A 22,059-nucleotide genomic window follows, 5' to 3' on the forward strand; every position below is an offset into this window, starting at 1 on the left:
CAGTCCTTTCGTGCAATGAAAATAAACCATTCCTCCATACTTGTTGGTCACTTTGCGGATTCAGGAAAGACTAGAGGCCCTATCCTGATCTCATCGACTAATCACCGAATCCCGACATCACTGATTAAAGAATTTGTTGTGAGTGGTTAACTTTACGAATATCCAAAACATAAGGATCATTGTAGCCACCTTCACCTTCACCAATCACTCCACTCACGTATTCTATAAGAAGGAAATTAACAGTAGAAGTGTTTTTTTGACAGATTTGAGAATGTCAGTTATGGAACTACATATGGTACTCCGTCTACATCTCGCAGTAGCTGAACAGCAGGTTGGCATTAAAATGGAAACAAGTGGTACAATGAAATGAACCTATTCGGCTTTGAGTAGTAGGAAACTGGCAAACCCCTTTCTTCCAAGTCAGTTCACAATTAGAACAAAATCGTGAATTCAATGCAATTGACAAGATGGATCAGCAAGATTGGGTCAATTGCCCTCTTTCCTTTACCGTTACTTAAGGACTACCATTTCTGGATCATGGGTGGTTTTTGAGCATTAAGTACTTCGTAGTGACCTAAGTATGCGGATAGCTGAGTAGCGATTTGGTATAAGCTTAAATGCATTTCAAACCAATCGTATTCTCGAATCTCCTTTGTGTGTCTTGTGACCCCTCTCCCCTTTGCATTATTTGTGAATTGTCCAACAAATGCCTCTAGATTAAGACAATAAAATCTTAGGATCGATTTTTAAATTTAGTTGTGTCCGGAAGATTGTGGAAAAAGGTAGGGGATTGAGATGGGTAAGTATAACATAGACTGCAATATAACATAACAAAGGGAGCTTTTTAGTTGATTGCAATTCTCACTGTTCAACCTTTTTATTTTCTTTTAAAATTTTTCAATCAAACGTCTTACTCAAACAAGGTAGAAGATGTCCGCTGAAAATTCTCCTTTGTGACATTGCCCAAAGTTCCGATCCATCTTTCAGAATTTTGCCAAAGCAGCGGACCCGATTTTTGCACCAAATAGGTCAAATTTTTGTCTGTCGACTAAAGAATTTTAAAGCGAATAAATTCCAATTTAAACAAGGAGGAGGGGTTCATACTATCCAATGGTAAGCCTCAACGTACCACCTTTCGAAGGAGCAGATTCAAGTCCACTGGAGGTCCTTTGGAATACTGAGAACCTTTAAATAAATCCAAACAATCAAAAAATAATCCTTACTGTCAGCGATTGCTTAAAAAACCGGAAAATTTATGCAAATATAAAGTGTGATAGATGAACTCAATGAAAGATCAAAAAATTATCTCCTCGTCCACAAAACCAAGAAGAATAGGATCTTTGGCACAACAAAACTTGATTGTCTTGAAAATTAGTTGAAAAATATCTTCTACGACTTAAAAAGTTATTTGTAATTAATTTTAAATTTGACACATGCAGAAAAGGATTACAGAATTTGACCATTTTTTCATATTCTTTCCAATCTCTGCTCGAATATGGAATTTACAAATTTCCGACATTTTTGTTTTCTAAATTTATAAAATATTGAAGGACATACAGAAATAAATGCGCTCTGCTGCTTTCTCGGATTTCATAACACATACGATGATTAATTATTCGCAATTTTTTTCATTTATTTGGAAAATTGATAACCACAAAAAATAGTTATGCTTTCTCTGGTAAAATTCCCCTAACTGGGATGACCTTTGGGGTGCAAGTTTTGAATTATGCCTCTCAAAAGAAGTAAAGGAGAAAGGAAAGGCACTGCAACGACTCGCCCATATTCCTTATGGATCACTAGCCGACCAAATTAATAGGGTTTGATTTCAATTATTGATAAAATGGAGACTTTATCAAATTGAAAATGAAATACTTTACTTGTTTGGACTTACATGATTTGCACTAAATTCAAAAAGTGACAAAATTTGGGTTGGATTATTTTATACTTATTAAGAACTTTTTTACCTAGTCAAAATCTGGCAAAATGATGTGCTTGAATTTTATAGGAAAAAATCATTAAAATCTTTTAATTCCTTCATCAGTTATTTTTAAACAACCTAAGTCCCTATTGGAATAAATTTGTTCACACGGCTGACAGTTCTGAGGCATTAATAGATAACTGGATTGCTTATCAACCACCCCGGGAATGTTGAAACTGTTTGGAAGGTGACTTTTCGATGTAGTGAACAACCATTTTGGAGGTGGGACTCACGGAAGCCCTAAGAACGCTGGAATGAGACTTTTTAATTACAAATGATTGAGTCATTCTATATTTGCATCTTTATTGTCACAACTCGTGAGCTAGATACGCAAAAAAGTACTTTTTTTCTCCTCCATAAACACACGTGATGAATACCTGCAGCGGGTGGGTCATTTTGACCCAGTTAATTCGGAAGCTCCAGCCGGCTAGGTTGAAACGGAAAAGGGAACGCTGGCAATGCAGATAATAAATATGCCCTAAGCTGACAATAAACCTGTTTGTTTTTTCTCCCAAGGATCCCATCCATTACATGCTTTAAACGTTAGGTTTTTTGGCTAGTAAGAACGGCGATATTATTTGCAGCTTCGAAACGTTAAAATCTGAGAGATAAAGTCGGTTCAAATGCTGTAAAATTGATCAGAGAAAGACTCCTATAGAATGGTTTTTCGAAACTTAGAAATAAAGCAGAATATTTCAACAAAAGAAAGCCTGATTAGATTAAATTCTAAGTAATAAAGCCTGCTCTTTTTACGAAATTCAGTACAGATTCTTTTGCAGGAAGCACGGAGCGAAAGATTAGAATTTCTTATCATTGACTTAAAAACAACCTGTTTTGTCATTTTGCAAACAAGAACTTGTTTTATGTAAAATTTCAAGATTTAACGTAAAGTCGTGGTCCTAAAGTCGGGGCACTTTGAATGCAACAGATATACTTCCAAATTCATCCGTTATTTTGGCGTTCAACTCAAAGCGGGACGTTTTGAAATTTGCACTACCATAAGGAATGTCGCACCATCTTGGAGGTCAGTAATACATGCACTTCCACATGCCGAGCGTGTCCAACTACACACTGTTCGCTACTTACTAATCACAGTGCACATGTCCTGCTTCGGCCAATCCACTGGACGCATAATTAACGAAATTAACAGCATTTTATTTTGAGCGTGTCCATGACACCGCATCGTGTGGTCATGATAGACTTTCGTGTCATCGAGGCGAACGATGCGCAGTCAGATAGGTGGTCAACTGGTCGGTTAGGGTAAGTTTCGATCACAGTAGATGGAATGTTGTAGCGCTCTTTAGAATGGCATTTGAATGGGAAAACGTGAGGAAGGCGACCGTTGTGGTAGCTCCTAGACCCCCACTATAAGGATCACTTCTGCGCTGAGGCAAGAGACAAGTCTCTCAGTACGAGTGGGGAAGGAGATCATTTGCAAACATTTGGGATTTGGAAAAACTTTCCCTTATTTACCAGTACAGCCAACTATCTTGGGATGTTTTGACCATCCCGACAAATTATTTTATACCGGAGCTGCAAGATCTGAATGTCCGGCAGTTATTGATGCAATTGATGTATTCCATTAAAAATTTACTGAACAGAAGTGATAACAACTACCTGAATTAGGAACGCCGTTGAATCCCATTTTAGAGGATGCCTCAACAAGAGAGACTTGGAGTTCACTGCGACATTTAGGACCGTAGGGTGATTCAATGCAATCCATAGCTCCAAGAGGACAGAAGTGATGCCCCTCGTTAGCGGTCAGTTCGCAGGTTCCAATACCGTCCAATTCCACACTTGAGGGTGGATAGTAGTGCTATACGCCAAATGGGAGGAAAAGTGGGTCATACCTACCCCGGTAAATTATAGTGTAGGTAATTTCAACCATCTTGATTTGGATCCACCCTTTTTTGCAGGAGAGGGAGGGGAGAGAGAGAAAGGAAGGAATAGGAAGGGAGAAATTAACAAATTTGAAATGTCTATTTTTTACAAAAACTGTGCAGACGACTAAATGTTTTTTTTTCAGATTAAAATTACGTGGTATTTAACTCGACACGAAATGACAACCTTCACCTCGTATTACTCATTAGGAAATGAAGCCCATGAACTGGTTTCACTTTTTTCCGTAAAAACCAGCTTAGCAGTTTGTATTCTTGTCGAGGTCGGAACTGGGCCTCAGGCTGCCAGATGTTTCGGTTTCAACGCCTTGGAGGCACCAGTACGCTTGAAGCATTGCTGATGCGCTTTCAACTACACTGCACTAGAACTCGTTGACATCGGTATGTACTAATTTGTTAAATTCCTACAAATTTATTCAGTAAATCTAAAAATTAAATTAAAAAACATGCACACATGAGAAAAAGTGATTTAATTCATCCCGGTTGGATTAGTCATTCTCGTTCCCCTTTTCCTCTGTTCAGAGAGGGATTTTTCAACGGGGAGAAAAAAGTGCACTGTAAACGAACACATCGGATCAGAAGAAAAGGCATGGGGACCTAAGTGTACAAAATTATTTAATTTGCCCTTCAATTGGATGAGGTCAATCCTTGAGAAGGGTCGTGGAAATGCAGTAAATTTTAGCTCAGATTAATTTGACATAAAGGCGAAAAATAATTCAAAATGTGATTTCCAACCTAACGTGGCAATCAAATTTTGCTCTTCTTTCTAGCTAATAAGAAAAATTTTAGTAATAATAGTTGCAATTATCAGGAAGCTTTAACGCTTGTCAGAATCTCCTCGAAAAATTTGTCACTACAATTGACATCTGTTTAGGGCAATACTACTCAAAAAGTAGAATACATTTGCCCTGTACTTCAAACCGAGGACATCCTGTACCTGTCGAATTGCTGTTATATTCAACCAGTCTGTGTATGGCATGCTATATAATCCAATCAGCTACCTTAAAATACCAAAATAAACATGTTACATATCTGCAACGCCAGGATTAGGAAAGAAAAATACAAATAGTGTACATATGTGCCACCACTTGCCATCGAATGTGTTAATCATTGGAGGCGAATGTTTTTATATTGTGGGTTCTGGTTTGGACTTAGATCCGGTTTTGATGCATTACACTGACCCCGATTGTAGGTCCAGCGCAATGACGAAAGTGCACATTTTAATGGCTCACCGTCGTCCGTAGAAGAAGCACTTGCAATAATGGGATTGATAAAAGTTAATAACTTCTCATGTTGTAAAAAGGTAAGAATAACCCTGATAGGCGGTTAAAGTGCTTTAATATTACAAGCAGTGAAAACGAAGAGGCAAAGCCGAAAGACGGTCCAAGAAACTGACCTATGCTACGAGGGCTCCCAATTATGGAGTTTTGTCCACCTCTTAGTCCCAACTTCCTGACAATATTCATGCACTGAGGCTGGTAATAAAAACATCACAAATGCGTGTATTGGAATTGCCAACAGCAAATCATCGTCTAGGCTTCACCTTTATCTTCAAATATATTGTTGCCATAACCAATCAATTAAATAAAATAAGGAAATATGAAACATGATTATTTTACAGCTCTTGCATTTCTTTTAAAAATTCGACAATAAATGTGGATACTCGGTCCTCCAAAGGTCTTCTTAGGAGCTACTTCAATTCTGGAGTGGGTTTTCAATCATTTACTAGACTTAATCATTTTCTCCTTTTTTCTTACGCAACAATCAGTGAAAGCCAAGAACCACACACACACACACACACATACACACACACACACACACACACACACACACACACACACACACACACACACAGAGGCCCGCAAACACACGCACCGCTAAGTATGCGAGTTCTAGCTTGGATTTGATTTGATGATTTCCCACTACCATTTGAAGTTATTTGTTAAAAACAGCAGGAGGATGCGCAAATCACTTTATTATTCATTTCAGCAATGCTGAAAGCATTGCAAAGTTGTGGTAGTAAACAATTTTTATAAATTTGATAATCACTTGCCCTTAATGAAAGTGTACATTCAGAACCAAAGAACAGTACATTTATTATTTAGCTACTTTGAGTTGCTGAAAAAGAGGACGTAATGTGTTGAGGTGTAGTTTTTAAGCGTTGTAGCGGTTGCTGAATGACTTAAAGAGTGCAGCTAACTTTGTTGGACTTTTAACCCTACGTGGCTTGTTGCGTTCTTGTCAGCAGAGCTTTCAGCCTTCTTTTGTACTGACATGCTTTATTAAGGTGTTGAGGATGATTTAAAGGAGCCTTTACAATACCTCTAATATTGGTGGTTAAATCCCACAGCTACACACCAAAAGGAAAAAAGAGCCTGCTCTAAATCTCTGAAGTTATAAATGGTGTAGCAAGAAGGTGGATTGGAGACATGTCAACTTTTGACAACTACTCCACATTTGACTTCTGCCTAAAGGTCAGTTATGGAGCGATTTGGTTATAAGGACTCGAAAAGCTACCTTGGAAGAGTGAAAACTCACTTTTATTCTGAGAATAAGCACACCTAAATAAAATCTCTACGAGTGTAAACGAATACCCTATAACCGGTACAGTTGAAGAGGATTACAGGTCCCAAGTAAAACTTTACCTCGTACTCTCAATCACGGCTGATTATAGGTAGCATGACAACAACAACGGTGCAAGAACTTTGAAAAAAAGATGGATTTTAAAATAATGCATAATGTACTTAACCACTTTGGCTCTTCGGTTGCCACTTCACCGTAATAACGTCTCATTCATGGTTATCCTCCAATAGCCAATCTGCTCACAAGCAAACAACGTCTTATTAGATCCTCAAAGACGAATCCAGGATTAAATTACTCCCTATTTCTGTATTAAATTTTATAAATTTTTAGAGCGACTTTTTGCTACCGCTTTTATAGATATATGCATATTCTCTGTGCCAAATTTGATAAATTTTTGATAAATCTTCACCAATTCCCTTAAAGATTTGAGTGCACTTTTTGTAGGCAGGAATGGTAAAATCACTTTTCATTTCTTACCCTCTCCTCTGGCAGGCAAATCCATCCCTCAGTTTTGAAATCTGAAATGGTTAAAGAGAAAGGCGCTTTTTATTTGAGAAAAAAGTGGGCAAAATTATGCAGCTTCTGTTAAATGCGTAATAAGGTAAGGTTATAAAAAAGGTTCCTGGGAAATTTGCTACTGCAACAAGCATGATCGGACGATTGACACTGTGATTTTACATCAAAGCCACTGCTCAGAAGTGCATTTTGTTGTCTACGTGTTGAATTTTATCATGGAAATGACAGAGGCAATTACAACCTTGTTAGGTATAGGATTTTATTAAGAATATGAGAAGCTTCTTTCTACTCAACAATTTTAACAACCTCGATCAGAAGTGAGCCACACGTCTGGAGACAGATATACTCGAGTTGAGAATAGCTGTGATAAGAAGAAGCCAGGGGTACATCTATCTCAAACTATTAACTTTTGAATATGAAACATTTTTAAATGGATGTATGGACGGACAGAAGTATAGATGAATGGGTTTGTACGGGTTGGGTGAATCGATACTGGATGGATGGGTACGGGATGGATGGATAAATGGATGGTTACGGGATAGATAGATGAGTGTGTGGGTAAATGGATACGGGGTGGGTGGATGAATGAATATTTTAGTCTAGTCTGATTAGTGTATTCAGAAATGAGTGATCTTTTGAATAGAAATCCACGCCCTTAACTGCTGCATCATCGCCGCAACATCACAGAAGCCTAACAGACGTCCTTTTAGAAGTCCCTTGATTTAGTTAAAAATCTGAACCCATTTCACTTTTTACAGGTCTCACCTGCAAATACCTATCTCAAATTTCAGAAAAACCAATCACTAAATTACATCAAATGACTGTCTACGAAAGTACAAGGCGATGAAGCAAAACTGATCAATCATGTCTTTAAAATAATAAAATTGGAGGTAGGCTTACATCCCCTTCCGATCTAAAAAATGAATGTATTAAAGCACCACCACGAACTTCATACGTTTAAGCTCTCAATTTAAAGTCTTGCACACCATTTAAAAAGACTATTCGTCCATTTATGTGTCGGTTAGAGTTTGATTAATTGCTAAGGGTATATATGAAGTAAAACAAACTTTTATTGAGTTCGTCCACATGAAATAGGCACACGCATTTTAAAACTAATGTTTAACTGAAGTCGTGGTGAAAAGCTTTTCTCCCCTTCAATAAGCCATGGATAATTCCTTCTACGTCTCCCCCTGCTAGGTCGACATTCATCATCAATTCCCCCAACACAGCTTACATTGCATTTCATTTGTCAGAATTCAGAAAAAAAGGATGCGTTCAAAATCAGAAATTTAGGGTAGAAGTTAAAATTTTCAGAAAGAACTTCATAATCCTCGCAATGGAGCTTACCTGTCTAGTAGGTGATTTAAAAAGGGAGTTCAAACTAAGTCGGGACGCGTTTAAATTACGCGACGCTGTGACAGTCAGCGAATTCACCAGACACTCTTAATTAAAAGAGTTGGCAGTAGTCATTCGGATCCCTTTCATGAAACACCGTACCATGCGGTGGCGAAAGGACTTTCGTGTCAACTGAGTAGAATGGCAGGTAGTTGATTGTAAGTCAGTCATTTACTTAGCTGTTCAAAGGAGACTTCAACCACAGTAAGTTGAGGTGGTGGGTGATGAGTGATGAAACGTAGTGGAGCCTAGCGGTAAGGTATTTAAATGGGGTCGAGGTGAGAAAGAAGACTGTCAAAGACGACTCTGTCAGTTATGATTTGAGTCACCAAGTCGTAATGATTCAATTCAGCATGTAGAACGTTTGATCCTGGATGCCTAATTGACTAAGGCATAACCAAAAGACTAATAACTACTCCTCATGTAGAACTCTTAAACGCAATTATTCCTGAGAATTAGCGAACTCGAAATGTCAGCGCAGATTTTGGATTGAGACAGCATTCCACCTTCGGGAAGAATGGGCAGGCTTTCCTGAATTGCGCTAGATCAAGTGAAGGAACTCAGTTGTCTAACCGAGCACTTCGGTGATTGATCCTTCATTATGGACGACGAAGTATAATGGGTTGTCAAAAAATGGTTCAGGCATGAGATGAAGCTGTAAATCAGGCACCGGTGGAAAGATGGTGGACTAAGCAAATAAATGCAAAGGAGGATTGTGTTTAACAGATGGATGTATCCACTTCATGGCACAAGGCATATAACTCAAGGAGTCTCGGTTCGATGCTAAAGTCCCACATTTATTTGAAGCACATTTCAAATATTCAAAAGAGACCCACCACTACAAGGGATTGAGTAGCTGTCATTTGGGCATCTATAGCTGGGAAAGAGGTTTTGACACTCTCCACGGCACAGTTGAATTGACTCCGCAGCTGCTGCCTCACATTCGTCCAAATCGGCTAAAGGAAGGGGCAAAATAACGTTTGTAACTCCACTTTTTTGGCAGTTGATCGGCCGCTCAAACAGTGTGTCTAATCGTGTTTACATGGAAACAGATCTACTGATACGCCCTCTATTTACACAAGCGGAATTCTGAAAGGCACTTGATTTTAGACAACTTTTTCGTCTGCTGTTTGAATAAGAACAGACAGGGTTCAATAAATACTTGCTTTTTTTAAAAAAATGGGCACGTTGAATTGTTATCACAGGAGATACATAAAACTTAAACGCAATTGGCTATTGGAAAAGAAAACTCTTGAAAATACTATTTCTGATCGCAAACCCATTCATATAGGCTGTTTTGATGTCTCGATCGTCAAGAATAAATAGAACCCAAAAAAAATCTGACGAAATAAATTGACATAAAAGCTATTTCTAATCACAGACAGTTCTGGATTTTTAAAATCAAGACCTTGATGACCGAGAAGGTCTTGCAAACATCAATGATTGATTTGAAGAGTGATTTTCTACCAAAAGTGACGGAAAAATTCGAAGGAATCAAGAGGATATCAAATGTGTATCAATTATTTGAGGTTCCATCACATGGGATACAAAAGGGCACCAGAAAGCGGAAAATGATTAGGGGTAGTAGTGTTATGGCATAATTCTGTATATATCACTGATTTGAATGGAGGCGACCAGGAAAAGCTGATGCCATGACGCATGAAGTAATTACCTATCAAAAATCCTGCACACTTCTGACCTGATCGAATTACTTTTGAGGAGGAATGAACAGGCTCCAGAAGAGTTGACAAACGACACGACACCTAAGTGTTTAACTTGCCTACTATGTGAGACTATTAGAGCCCAGGTAAATTGAGATGATTTATAGAGCTTGTGAAAACAGTGCTTGTTTACTTGTCCGGCCAATCAATAAACTTCAAATGTGTTAATCAAACCAAAATCTATTGATTTTCTCGCCAGTAATGACAAGCTGATCTCTCAAAATCGATACGCAATCAGGGGTGTAGGGTAATTACTGCTTAAGAACACATCCATGGCATTGCATTATTTGATTACCCATCATAAGTAGTTGACTCAATTTAACCCTTGCCAGAAGTGAAGAGTAACAAAGACTCCAGTTATCGATAATAAATGTATTGTACTTCCTCTCCTTAAATGAATATGTTAAAATTATCACTCTTTTGAACCTTAAACAGGGTGGATCCAACAACTCCAACAAAAGTTTTGAAGTGTAAAATGATTGGAAGTGAGAAACCGAGATTATTCCCACCGATTCGATTAAAATTTTTTCGTATCCGAGTCACAATAGCTCATGACATCCATGGGAAAAGAAAGAATGGTTTCAAATGTGTGTGAGCCTTTTCGGTCCATTTTAATCTGTTCTAAAAAGTTTCCCTTTTATGCATTTCAACAAATCGCCAAATCCCACCATCCCTTAGACAGGAAAGCGTATAAGGGACTATCAGATATAACAATTGCTTTAACTTATCACTTATTAGGAGAATTAATTTAAATGAGCAACACTCATTGCTAAATTGGGGCCATTTATCAAAGGGAACTTCTACTAAATGATCCAAAATTCTCCGAAAAAATAGGAACTTTTCCCATACCAAAGATGGGAACAATTGCTTGACGATACTCCGACAGTTTGAATTTAAGTGATCTTTAAAGTTTGGCCAACGGAGACCATTGAAATGAGTCCAACAATTTCTCAATTTTAACTCCTGTTGACAAGTTTATATTGATTTAATCAATGAGGTCAATGAGGGACATTCACTGTAACACTAGCCAATCGCAAGATAGGTAGGTAGAAAAGCTTTTTTCATAAGTAAACTAAAAGGGCCTACTTATGGTGAGGCGATTTAATGGAAACGCAGTTAATTGGTTCTTAAAGATCTGCGAAATTAATAAAGTTTTATACAGCGTATTACCAATATGATCTCGACACAAACCATTAAGATTTGAGAGAATGTGAGGATACTTTTAGGCCCTATGAAATATGACGGACACTCAAATTATTTCGGGATTTCACATTTACGCTGTAAGGTCTTGTCTGTCCTCGAAGTTGTCACTCTCAGGTAGACCTCGTGAGTAAATAACATCACGGAGGAGGGAACCGCCCTCATTCCTTCGCCAGGCAAGGCGGAATGGGCGTTTGTGTGTGTGTGTGTGTGTGTGTGTGTGTGTGTGTGTGCGAGGAGCAATGTATTTGTCTCACTTGACATATGTGCTCACTAATGCGGACGCACTTCCAATGGGGGACGGGGTGGGTATGAGGGATGCAGTGCGCCTCAACAGTCCAGATGGGTACAATCATTGCCACGAACAGAGAAGAGGGAACTCCAGAATTGCTTCTTTAAAAGCATGATATTTAATGAGGTTGTAGGTAAGCTGACTTGGAGAGTTGCGTTTTCCCATAATGCTCAGACAAATGACAGCCCTACACTCATTTAGGTATGTTATTGGGCCAATTAAAAAAATCTTTATACTTTCCTAGACGGTTTGCATAAGGTTTACACATTTGAAAGGTCGACTGCCCTATCAAAGAGTTATGCAATTTTCGGTGAATCTAAATTTTTTCACAGGCTTTTTAGACGTTCCATGTAAACACCATTGCTGCATAATTATTCCTCCAAAAAGCCATATTTTAATGAATCTCTTTAAGGTAGTTTTCATGTCCGATTTTTGCACCTTTAAGTAAAGCTATCCAAGTGGTCCGAACACCTCGAAATGTGCCTCGTATGAGGAACTGACGGACGAATGCGAGGTATTCGATTTTTAGCAAACATACATTTAGAAAAGGTGACACTTCCGTAAAATTGATGTGATATACCAATAAATAAGTGCTGTCATCTATAAAAACCCAGTCTTAAAAATAGCTTCAAAAACGGATTCTAAATCATAAATTTATTCATGAATCCAAAATACTATAGCAGGAGCTTTTAAGAAATCAAGCATCTAACTCAAAGGCAAGGTAGTCGAATTAGGTTCCATTGTTCTTTTTGAAAAAGAAAGTAAATAACTGCGTATAAGTCCCTGAAATATGCTATTTTTTGGAAGGGCAGGGGTAGGGGAGGAGGAAGAGACTAGTTACCAGTAGAATCTGTAATTTCTATCAAAGAGGGCAAGAATTTCAACAAGCTTTACTTTGATGAAACTTTTATGTCTGCGGAAGAAGAGCCCCATTCCTACCCACCTTCGTTTCCGCCTCAATGTTATGGCCCAACAGTCAAGTCTACTTTGAACACCTTTGTGTTGAGTCGAGTAAGTAGGTCTCAGCCCCACCCAGGAGTTCCAGTAGGAACTCAAAATAAGCTAATCCATCTGCAGTCCACCACACACACGCACACACACAGGGCATGGTCTCCTGGGAGTGAAGCACGAAATGGACACTGAAGGGATTATTTGGAAGTAACCAACCTATGAAATATTTGCTTGCTTAACGATGCGATACAAAAGTCGCTGAGTATCACAAGTCAATCAACAAACAATCTACAATTCACGATACGTTTTTATGGCAAGACGCGATGGGCGTAAAGAACAACTTGATGGTCTTTGAACCAATCATATTATCACTCCTATTTGACATTACAGCTAGTTTCTGACACGTTAATCTCAAGTTATTTCTTTATCATCACGAACAGACGATTCATCCCCCGACCAAATACATATACCTTCATACACTCCTCAAGGCTACGAGAAGTTGTTGAGACAGCTATACGGAAAACTGCACCAATCGTTTTGGTCACCAAAAGCAAATTCCATTACATCAATTGTTAGAGCGTTGTTTAATGTAATCATGAACTTCGTTTGAATCTCCACAAATGTGGACAAAAAAGGTACACCTTAAGCACAATCTTTTCTTATCCACATCAGAAATTCATCTACATCCTCTTCCCTCTCCCCTAATTCAGCGTAAGAGTGGAAGAAGGGAAGAGTGGGGAATGAAATAAGACTTGCAATATCACTCCTGTCTGGAGTTCCTTTCCGTGCCTGTTCATCATTTGTTTTATTCTCGCCTTGTTTTTGTCTAGGAAGTAGTCCTATCCTCTAAGAATATGTTCTTTTTTCGCCCTATTTTCTGCCCTCCTGTCTAATTCCCTATACACCTACGTTTTGATAGCCAGGATGATTAGATGCTTGACACTCTACTTGCCGATCCAGGCGGTTCTGAAAGTACAGCTTTTGTAGATATCATACGTAGAATCTAGATTGGGGTAGTTATCATACTGCTTTAAAAACTCTGCTTATTCTTGCACAATCCACAAGGCAAGCATATTCGGACACCTAGCTCTTGCGATTTGGGCCATTAGAGAATTGCTGTCCTCGAAGTATCGTTGATGGAGCCGTCAACAGATATGTGAAAAAATCCGAAAAATCTGTTGAGAACGGCAATTAGACAGAGGAGTGGACAACTGAAAGGTTTCATGGTTTTCCCCGTTAAAACCTCTGAAATATCCCACCAAGAGTCTGCATCCACTCAAGTTTTGATTTTTGTCACATTCTGTGGAAAGAAATTGTCTTTCCCCTAAAAACTAGCAGGTGAGCCTTGTTGACATTCTCCCAATCGAGCAGCAAGTCTAATGGATGGAAGGCCAATCTTTCAGTTTACTTTTCATAGCAGCACGCGCCTCTGTAAGCACACCACCATTCCACTCTCCTCGTCGCTTATTTGATCTTAAACGAGGACAAAAGGTGGGCCAGAATGCAGTATTTTTCGGTCGTAAAAGGGGAAAGAAGTTATTGCTACCACTGTCGTTAGGAGCTTAATAGGGCAAAAAAATTATGACTAATTTCTTACAAAACCTCCTTACTTTATGGGCATTTTTTAAGAATTTTAAAAGATAATTGGAGAACAGATTCGTTTTTACTTCGTGTGCTCGAAAACAATTCTTCCATGTCTGAAGGTGAGATGATAAATGTCTCCTATACTGCAAGCCTGACACATATTTTACAAGATGGCTTACCTTTTACCCGAACAATGAAGGAGTGCGTTCTTCCATCAATGCTGCCCATACACCTGTACAAAATATATACAAAAATTCATTTTAAAGTCTCCCTTAAACTCCAGTTCATCGCATTGGTGAGAGAAGAAATCGACTGGTAGATTGACTGACTGATTGATGAATTGATCAACTGATCATGCAAATTTGGAAAAAAATTTCCACTTAATTTTTCACCCCAAATTATTGAAATGTGCTTCATGTCTTTTTTCCAACACCTAGGGCATTCTGAGGGGGTACCTTCAAAGCGGGTAGAAAGGTGCCCTGTCCAGCCATTTGCCTTAATAAGTTTGGCTGTTTTGAAATGGAACACAAGTGTTGGCTTTACTTCAGGGAGTCTTCTTGTCATTTAGTATTCGAAAATTATCAGTTTTTGGAAAAGTGCCAGCCGAAGAAGGCGTTTACAAATTATCCATTTTTAAATTTTTAAAGCAAACTCCCTGTTCAAATATTCATTTGGCACGTTCATGACAATTAAATTTGGCGCTTGATTGTTATTCCTCGGATCACTTGGGGCGTTTGTCTGTTGAGAAACGAATAACCATTTTATAAATCGAGATGGGAAGAAATTTATTTTACTTAATGCTGCAGCGGTTTCGTTGATATCCACAAAAATAATGCAATTGCTCAAGTAGTAACCAGAATTTATTATCAAGAGACCCAAAGTTTAGAATAAACTCTTTACCTTTCTAAAATGCTCAAGAATTCTGAAACACTACTCCGGTAAAACACTTCAAAATGAGGAAAATTTTTATCACGTGGACTAAGTTGGTGGCCACAAGTTATTTATTTTTGTTTGCATAGAAACAATAGAGTAAATTTGCCTTGATTCGTTAAAACTCGGTGGATTTTAATGTTCACCTTGTCTGTGTCACATATATGTGACCCGCCGATTTACATGCATGTGACACATCTTATTTACCTATGCATGGCAAAGTTTTGCATTCGGTTGCTCTTCGTGAACGGATGGATTAATTTTGAAATAACAAGTACAATTCAGTTATTTTTGGTCTAAACGCAATCGCAATTTCTTCGCATTAAGCAGCAGTTGATTCAATCAAATAAATGAATGATATCAGTTGGCATATTAGAACAGTAAAAGACCTGAGATCTGATAGTTATTTGTCCTCTGAGGCTTTGGTAACAAACACGCTGGGAGCTGTGACAGTAGTGACTCGCTTCAACCATATGATTTTATTCAAAGTAAATAAACTGACGCAATGATTTCTAACAATCAGTCCTCATCCTCAAGATACTTTACTCACTGAAGCAGGGAGCCTAGTCCTCTGCGTTTGTATCTTACCTCCACCCCCCAACTATTAATTTTATAAGCGATTTATCGAAGATCAAGAAAAGGTGGTAATCACCTCGTGGAGGTAGGCAATGGAGTCCTTACGTGACTGGATTCTGTGGAGTGGGGTCTTGCGCTGTCTTGTGTGATTTTAGACTTTTCTCCGGCTGATTTACTCTCGCTACCAATTTCTGAGTGCTCTCATGTACGTATCCGAGTTTTCCTCTTAAATGTTTTAACGTCAGCAAGGCATTCATATGAAACAGTGTCGTGTGGCCGACCAAACATGAAGCAAGCATAGGTGTGTGTTAGCGGGAACTTTTAATTCCCCATTTTCAAAAATTGTGTATCTTCCCCAGAAATACACCACCAAAATCAAACAAGGCTGAAGCACTTTCCGGTGTCACCATCTATTGTACAACAAATGCTACGAGAAGCTTGTGCACCTCCGCAACGGGTATAACCGCCGTTGAGAAGAAGCAGACAAATACGAAGCACCTCCATTAGGTTCAACTGACGTGAGGATTTCTTGAAACAGAAAAGGAGGAAAAGTAGCCGAGAGCATGGCAGAGCTGCCATACTAATGATTGACTGACTCATGTCTGTGCTTTATAATGCATGTGTATGTAAACAATCACACACTTTTGACAGATCCCTTCAAGTTCCAGCAGGCCATTACAACAAGCTCTATCAAAAATCATGCCAACATTTTTCTCCATTTTCTGATACATGGCCTATTTTTAGCCTTCTTTACAAATAATAAATGCAAAGCTTATTTATTCTTTGCATTTTTTAAAAAAATTAAGTAGTGTTCTTTTAAGTCGTTGCCAAAATATCTGTTACCCTACGGTTTCTGAGGTAAATCGTTCCAAAATGACACCCAAAATATCCACAACTGATCGGACGACGTCAATGGATATTCAGATAGAAAGCATCAGGAACATGCAGCACCTCCTATTTGCTTAAGATATACGAGTTGAAGTTATTTATTTGGCAGAAAACTAGTAAAAAGAAGCACTTGTCATGTAAGTGATGCTTGTCGTTTATTAATTTCTCAAAAAAACCAGGCCTTTCGCTTCTCTGCCCTTTTTTAAATATCAGTATTTAAAAGGTCTTTTCAAAAATTATTGAACAAATAAAATTGGCAGTCACTGGTTGTAATTTGGGCACTCCATTAAATAAACAATTGAAATTTTGTTCTTTCTTACAGGAAAAGAAATTAATTGATTTTGTTTGACAAGCAAATGAACCATAGACATATGTCGATTAATTGATAGGCATGTTTTACCAAGTAATTTTGAAGATGCACAAATTTTGCAATTGACAGATTGCAGGTGAGCAAATAAAACAGGTTTTTCTTCTTTTTACCTAGTTTGGGGGTATTAGATGAATACTTCGCAAAAAAACTATTCATTAAATATTAATTAGTTCGACAACCCTCCACCGTTTGTGCTGTGTAACTATTTGCTATGTACCACTGATATAAAGTGATATCAGTAATATAGAATAAGATGATTTATATGCACCTATTTAGTTTTTCTACGAAGAATAAACTAGATGATTTGAAGGTATTGCTCAAAAAAGAGTTGGTCATTGTTCACAACTGCACTCGGAACATTGATATAAATCAGCCTATTGCTGACAAAATATGCTACAACTTTTTTAAAGGAATAAAAAGTGACTTGTCAATAAATCTGGCCGATAGGATCATAGGTAAACGGCGCAACGCTTAAGGAGGAAATTAAAAGTACAAACCGCTTTCCACTGGTCAAACCTAATAAGGGATCACTCAAATTAACATCGCTTCTACTGAAATTACACCATGACCTATTTCATTGGGCAGATATCAACAACAAAATTAAATAGAAGGTCGTAACTTTATTTTAAAACCTTTGTATTTTTAAGAAAGGCGGACTTGAAATGTAGGGCTGATTTGCCCTTTTTAATTAAGTAGCCTTTATTTGACATAAGAAATATGTCAGGAACTAAGTTAAATAAAAGTGCATACGGGGTCCAATCCGTCCTTACGGAGAAGCGGACACATTAGTTTTTTTACTTTTGATCATTGTTGGACCCAAGAGGTTTCCTGGGTCCTAACCTACCCTCCTCCAAATATTATGGCCGATTCCAGCAGAAGTATAAATTTAGAGAAACATGCGAGGTATAGCGATGAGTCAAGAGCTAAAGAGTAAATTTAGCTCCCAATGTTTTATTTTATTGTCTTTAATGAAAAAAATGTGTGCTTCAGTTTAACAAAATTTTACCACTATTTTGACAAGTTGATTGATTGTTCTCTTTGCACAAGATTAGCTGAAACTCTTATGTTAATAAAAGGTATATTATCTTAATATCTCGAAAAGTTTATGAATTAATCAGTCAAATTTCATCTTTTGTAATATGACACTAAGATTTTTATTAATTTTAACGAAAATTGGATATGAGACTCCGCCTGCTGCGCTTAAAGGGGACTAGAGAGCAAACATGTTTGCTATTTAGCAACTGAGTTTGTGTTAAATCCCATTGAAAGAACAAATTACTAGGTTAAAAGGTTAAGTCTCCTTGTAAAACGGGAATCGAGTGTTGTTTGGAATGCTGAGAAAATGCAAAAATCTGCTAGAATCCAGTAATAGTTTTATAGAAGCCTAGGCTGTGACTAGACAACAGACATAACGAGACGATGTTTACAAAGGATAAAGTAGGTATACTTACTGATGTCTGTCTCCATCTCGCGCCTGAACCGTATACCTTACTCCAAAGTGGTCCAAATGTCTTCTGTTCACCTGTTCTCCACTAAAACTAGTACCCAATGCATCCCAACTGCTACACGATCCATTTCGAACTACGCCCTAGCAGCAGAAAAATATCGAGAAGAAAATATTTAACTCGTACCGTTTTGCAGATTGTTGTATTAAAGGTGAGAGATGCTCCAGGCCTAGCAAAAATCTTCACTTCAAATCGGCCATTGTCATTACTTCTGGATGATAAGAGAAGAGCATCACCTTCAACCAACTCTCCGGTTAGTCGAAAAGTGCAGAGAGCTTGATGAGAGGTGTTCAGACCGATGAATCTAAAAACTAATTAGTGAAGCAGGGCTTACGTAATATTATCCACATCGGGAAAGACAGGAAGAAAGAGGCTGAGATCAGCACCGTCTAGACAACCAAAAGCGGCTTTATAGACGGCATCGGAAGAGTACCAGAGTTGGTGCGACTATAAAAGGTGGTAGATATTAGAGGAGATAACATACTGGATTGCTGAAGGGGCAGTGTAATTCCAGTGGACGATTGTTCCAACGACGGTAGGTCTTACGAAAAAAATTTCCAGATATTCGATCTATATCTTGAACAGCAAATGCTAAAGGGCAAAAAAACAATTTTTTAATTGATTTAGTTTTATGCACAAATATAGCACCAAATTTCAGAAGTATTTCGCCTCATTGCAGAAGCTTAATTTTGGCATCAAAAGTAGCACGTTCAGAAAAAAGCAACGAACAAAACACAAAACGTCAGTTTGTGTTCACAATCTTTTCGAAGAAAAAATTTAGGGGAAAGAGAGGAATATCCAAATTTTGCAAAACAGATGCAGACAGGCAATGAAAACAGCAAAAGAAGGAATAGAGCTGCGATTCACAAGAACAACTTACCTACAAAGTTGATACAAACAATAAATACAATGTGTACTACAACGGACTTAGCGATGACCATCACGAATGCTTCGACATCCCGAGGTCAAATACACGATTTGAAATGCGGCTGATAAAGAGAAGGGTTAAAACAAAAGAAGCGACCTTAAAAATCAGAATATCTGAAAAGTGAAGACCAACAATTCTTGAATTATTGCTGCATTTCGCACTGCCGTAAGGTAAAAACAATTTATGTTGTGAAATAGACCTAAGTTTGCAGCATGACTACACAAATTCCTTGCAAGAGCACTTGCTTTTTATCACTTTGCTGCTAATACTTGCAACTAGCATTTAGCTTAAAAATCAAGAGAGCAGAGGTGTACACTACAGTGAAATAGCGAATCATATCTCCAACTCGCCTATGTTTCCAAGATAACAGTGCACCCCAACAAAAGAAACAATTACATATCATTCGATTAATCTCTAAGAAATGTATAACAATATGCACTAGTAATACACATTCTTCTCCCGAATATGTTCTCTACTTCTCCAAGTCCTTGATCCTGTTTTATTGCTAACAAAGCAGACAAAAATGCTTTATAATTAATGCTTTAACTGTTGTTTCGATAGAAATAAATAATAATCACTATCCTAGAAGTTGCCATGCACAAAGAATTGATCTATCTCCCGTTTTCAAAGTGATTTTAAAATGCCTAAACTACTTTTTAACCCCACAGCTGTGGTGACCTCGTCCAGCAAGACGGCTAGACAGATATGGCAAGAATGATTAAAACGCCAGGTCCTCTAAGCCCCTAGTGGTTCCATGCCCATTGGTATAAACGTTTCGCCAAGAGTTACATAAGCAGGTGGGCTACTTGGCTGAGCGTAAGACGCTAGACATGTCAATCATTAGAAATTTATTGCCTTCGCTTACCCCAGACCTGCCCTATTTCTGCAATAGCACTCCTCCCTCTAATCTCCTCCTGCAGGCTTCCCGGAGAAAAGGTTAGATATTAGCACCGTGGGTCCTGTACCACTGAACAAGAGAAAAAATTATCTGCATCGGTAGGTAGTTAAGACAGAACTCATTTAAATCAATGAGCAGAGGAGATAACTTAAGTTTTATCTGTTGCTGGATTTGTCATCATGTGATTCCGGAAATGGCGTTTACTGAACAATGCAAAATCTTTGAAATTTCCAAAGTGTGCACGACCTCCAAACATCCACAGGGCAGTGGACAGGTGGAAGGAACGAATAGCACTCTGATTGAACCACTAAAGGCTTTCGCTAACAATGCGGAAGCTGAAGGCTTGGATCTAAGCCTTGGACGTACTCTTCTCACGTACAGGCCTAGAGTCTATGCATCAACAGGCGTTTTACTATTTAAGATTCTTACAGGTCGTGCTTTGAAAGCGCCTTCCGATGCCTTTCTACGAAGCACCAGAGTAGCAACTAGCTATGTCTCAGAGTACATGCTGCGTCTGGAAGAGGGCATACGAGCATCTTTTAACATCACTTATGATACTTTTGATTGTTTTATGCAAGGTTGGACTAACTTCTACCAAAAGAGATACTTTGTTTAAATATACAGGCTGATTCCCCACCCATAATACAGCCCAAGTTTCATCACCCTTGGCTCAAAGATCCATTCCAACGGGCAATGGTACTCTCACCTACAAACTCTCTCGTCCACGGCGTGCAACTCTGTACTCGGCCAATAATCGTTCACCAAAACGAGACGCGATCCTACAAAGGCACAACACAGGTCGGATAAGGTGTGCACTAACGGAAAAAAGAAAACCACTTAAAGGCACATTTAAAGACAGCCCATAAGGGAAGTGCTGGAGACTGTACTATTAGAACGAAGGAGCTATGTTATACATATTTTATTTAAATGCGCCTTTTATGTGAGTGGCTTTTAGTAAACCCTAATCTTGCAATAAATGAGTTGTCAGAATTCCCCTAGGCAGAGAGTAGTTCAGTGATTAAATATTCCTAAACTTGTACCGATTTCCGTTGACTCCATCTAGTAAGCGTGTCCGAATAAAATTACTTTGATTTTTCACAGATTCTAGAAACCAAATAGAACTAAAATAGGAGCAGACCACATTTCCATGTAAATAAATGCTTAAGAACCACGAACAAATCAAGATACTCGTAATGATTTATTTGTGACTAAGGATTCAGGATGAACCAATAATTCGGTATTTGTACGCCGCTCTTAGTGCGGTCGTACAATCGTGCAAGGCTAATTCTAGAATAATAATTTAGAGTTTCGTCTGCATTTTCATGAGTTCCAGCAGATCTTACCCCATATACCCACAAATACATTCTTGCTTTCTGTATGACAACCAAATGGCATTCGATAATAAAAATTAACGACAAAACTTTTATGAACAATGTCAAGGTCATTGTGTCTGTTTAGATCTTTAGTCATAACGATAGGCCTGTAGCGGTAAAGCAAATTTACTGCGATTAACTAGTCTTTTGAAGACACTGGGTATTATAACAAAATGATATTTTCAAATCTAAAATTTAACTGCGTTTTATTTGCTCAAGATTTGGAACAAAAATATGTTACGTGGGAATACCCTATTTTTTACCTCGTACATACACCAATTTACAGGGGAAACTTGCCATCATATTAACAACTAATTTGATTTATATCTGCAAATGCAGAGACCGATTAACTAAGGCAGTGTTATAAAGTTAACTTTTAGCTGCATCTACGTACTACATTCGAGGATATATCGCCCATTCATCTATTCTGAGCGCACATTTGCTAAATTCTGCAATTCATCATCCTTTTAAGG

The 22,059-nt window shown here is 38.2% G+C and overlaps 1 protein-coding gene across 1 annotated transcript in view; it reads right to left on the reverse strand. All coding sequences in view use genetic code 11, as the record gives it.

Annotated features, from left to right (window-relative positions):
* EGR_07810 (EGF, latrophilin and seven transmembrane domain-containing protein) overlaps positions 1–19,328 on the reverse strand; it is a gene marked incomplete at both ends in the record, with an annotated part of 54,002 nt that extends 34,674 nt beyond the window's left edge. The window contains 8 exons of the mRNA XM_024497059.1: positions 915–1,048; positions 1,130–1,185; positions 3,596–3,794; positions 9,207–9,326; positions 18,514–18,691; positions 18,722–18,834; positions 18,872–18,978; positions 19,268–19,328. Of these exons, the coding sequence (XP_024348547.1) occupies positions 915–1,048; positions 1,130–1,185; positions 3,596–3,794; positions 9,207–9,326; positions 18,514–18,691; positions 18,722–18,834; positions 18,872–18,978; positions 19,268–19,328 (968 nt within the window). The remainder of the gene's footprint in view (positions 1–914; positions 1,049–1,129; positions 1,186–3,595; positions 3,795–9,206; positions 9,327–18,513; positions 18,692–18,721; positions 18,835–18,871; positions 18,979–19,267) is intronic.
* Positions 19,329–22,059: the final 2,731 nt, after the last annotated feature.

Source organism: Echinococcus granulosus (assembly GCF_000524195.1).
Source record: "Echinococcus granulosus chromosome Unknown EG_S00087, whole genome shotgun sequence".
Taxonomy (NCBI): Eukaryota; Metazoa; Platyhelminthes; class Cestoda; order Cyclophyllidea; family Taeniidae; genus Echinococcus; species Echinococcus granulosus.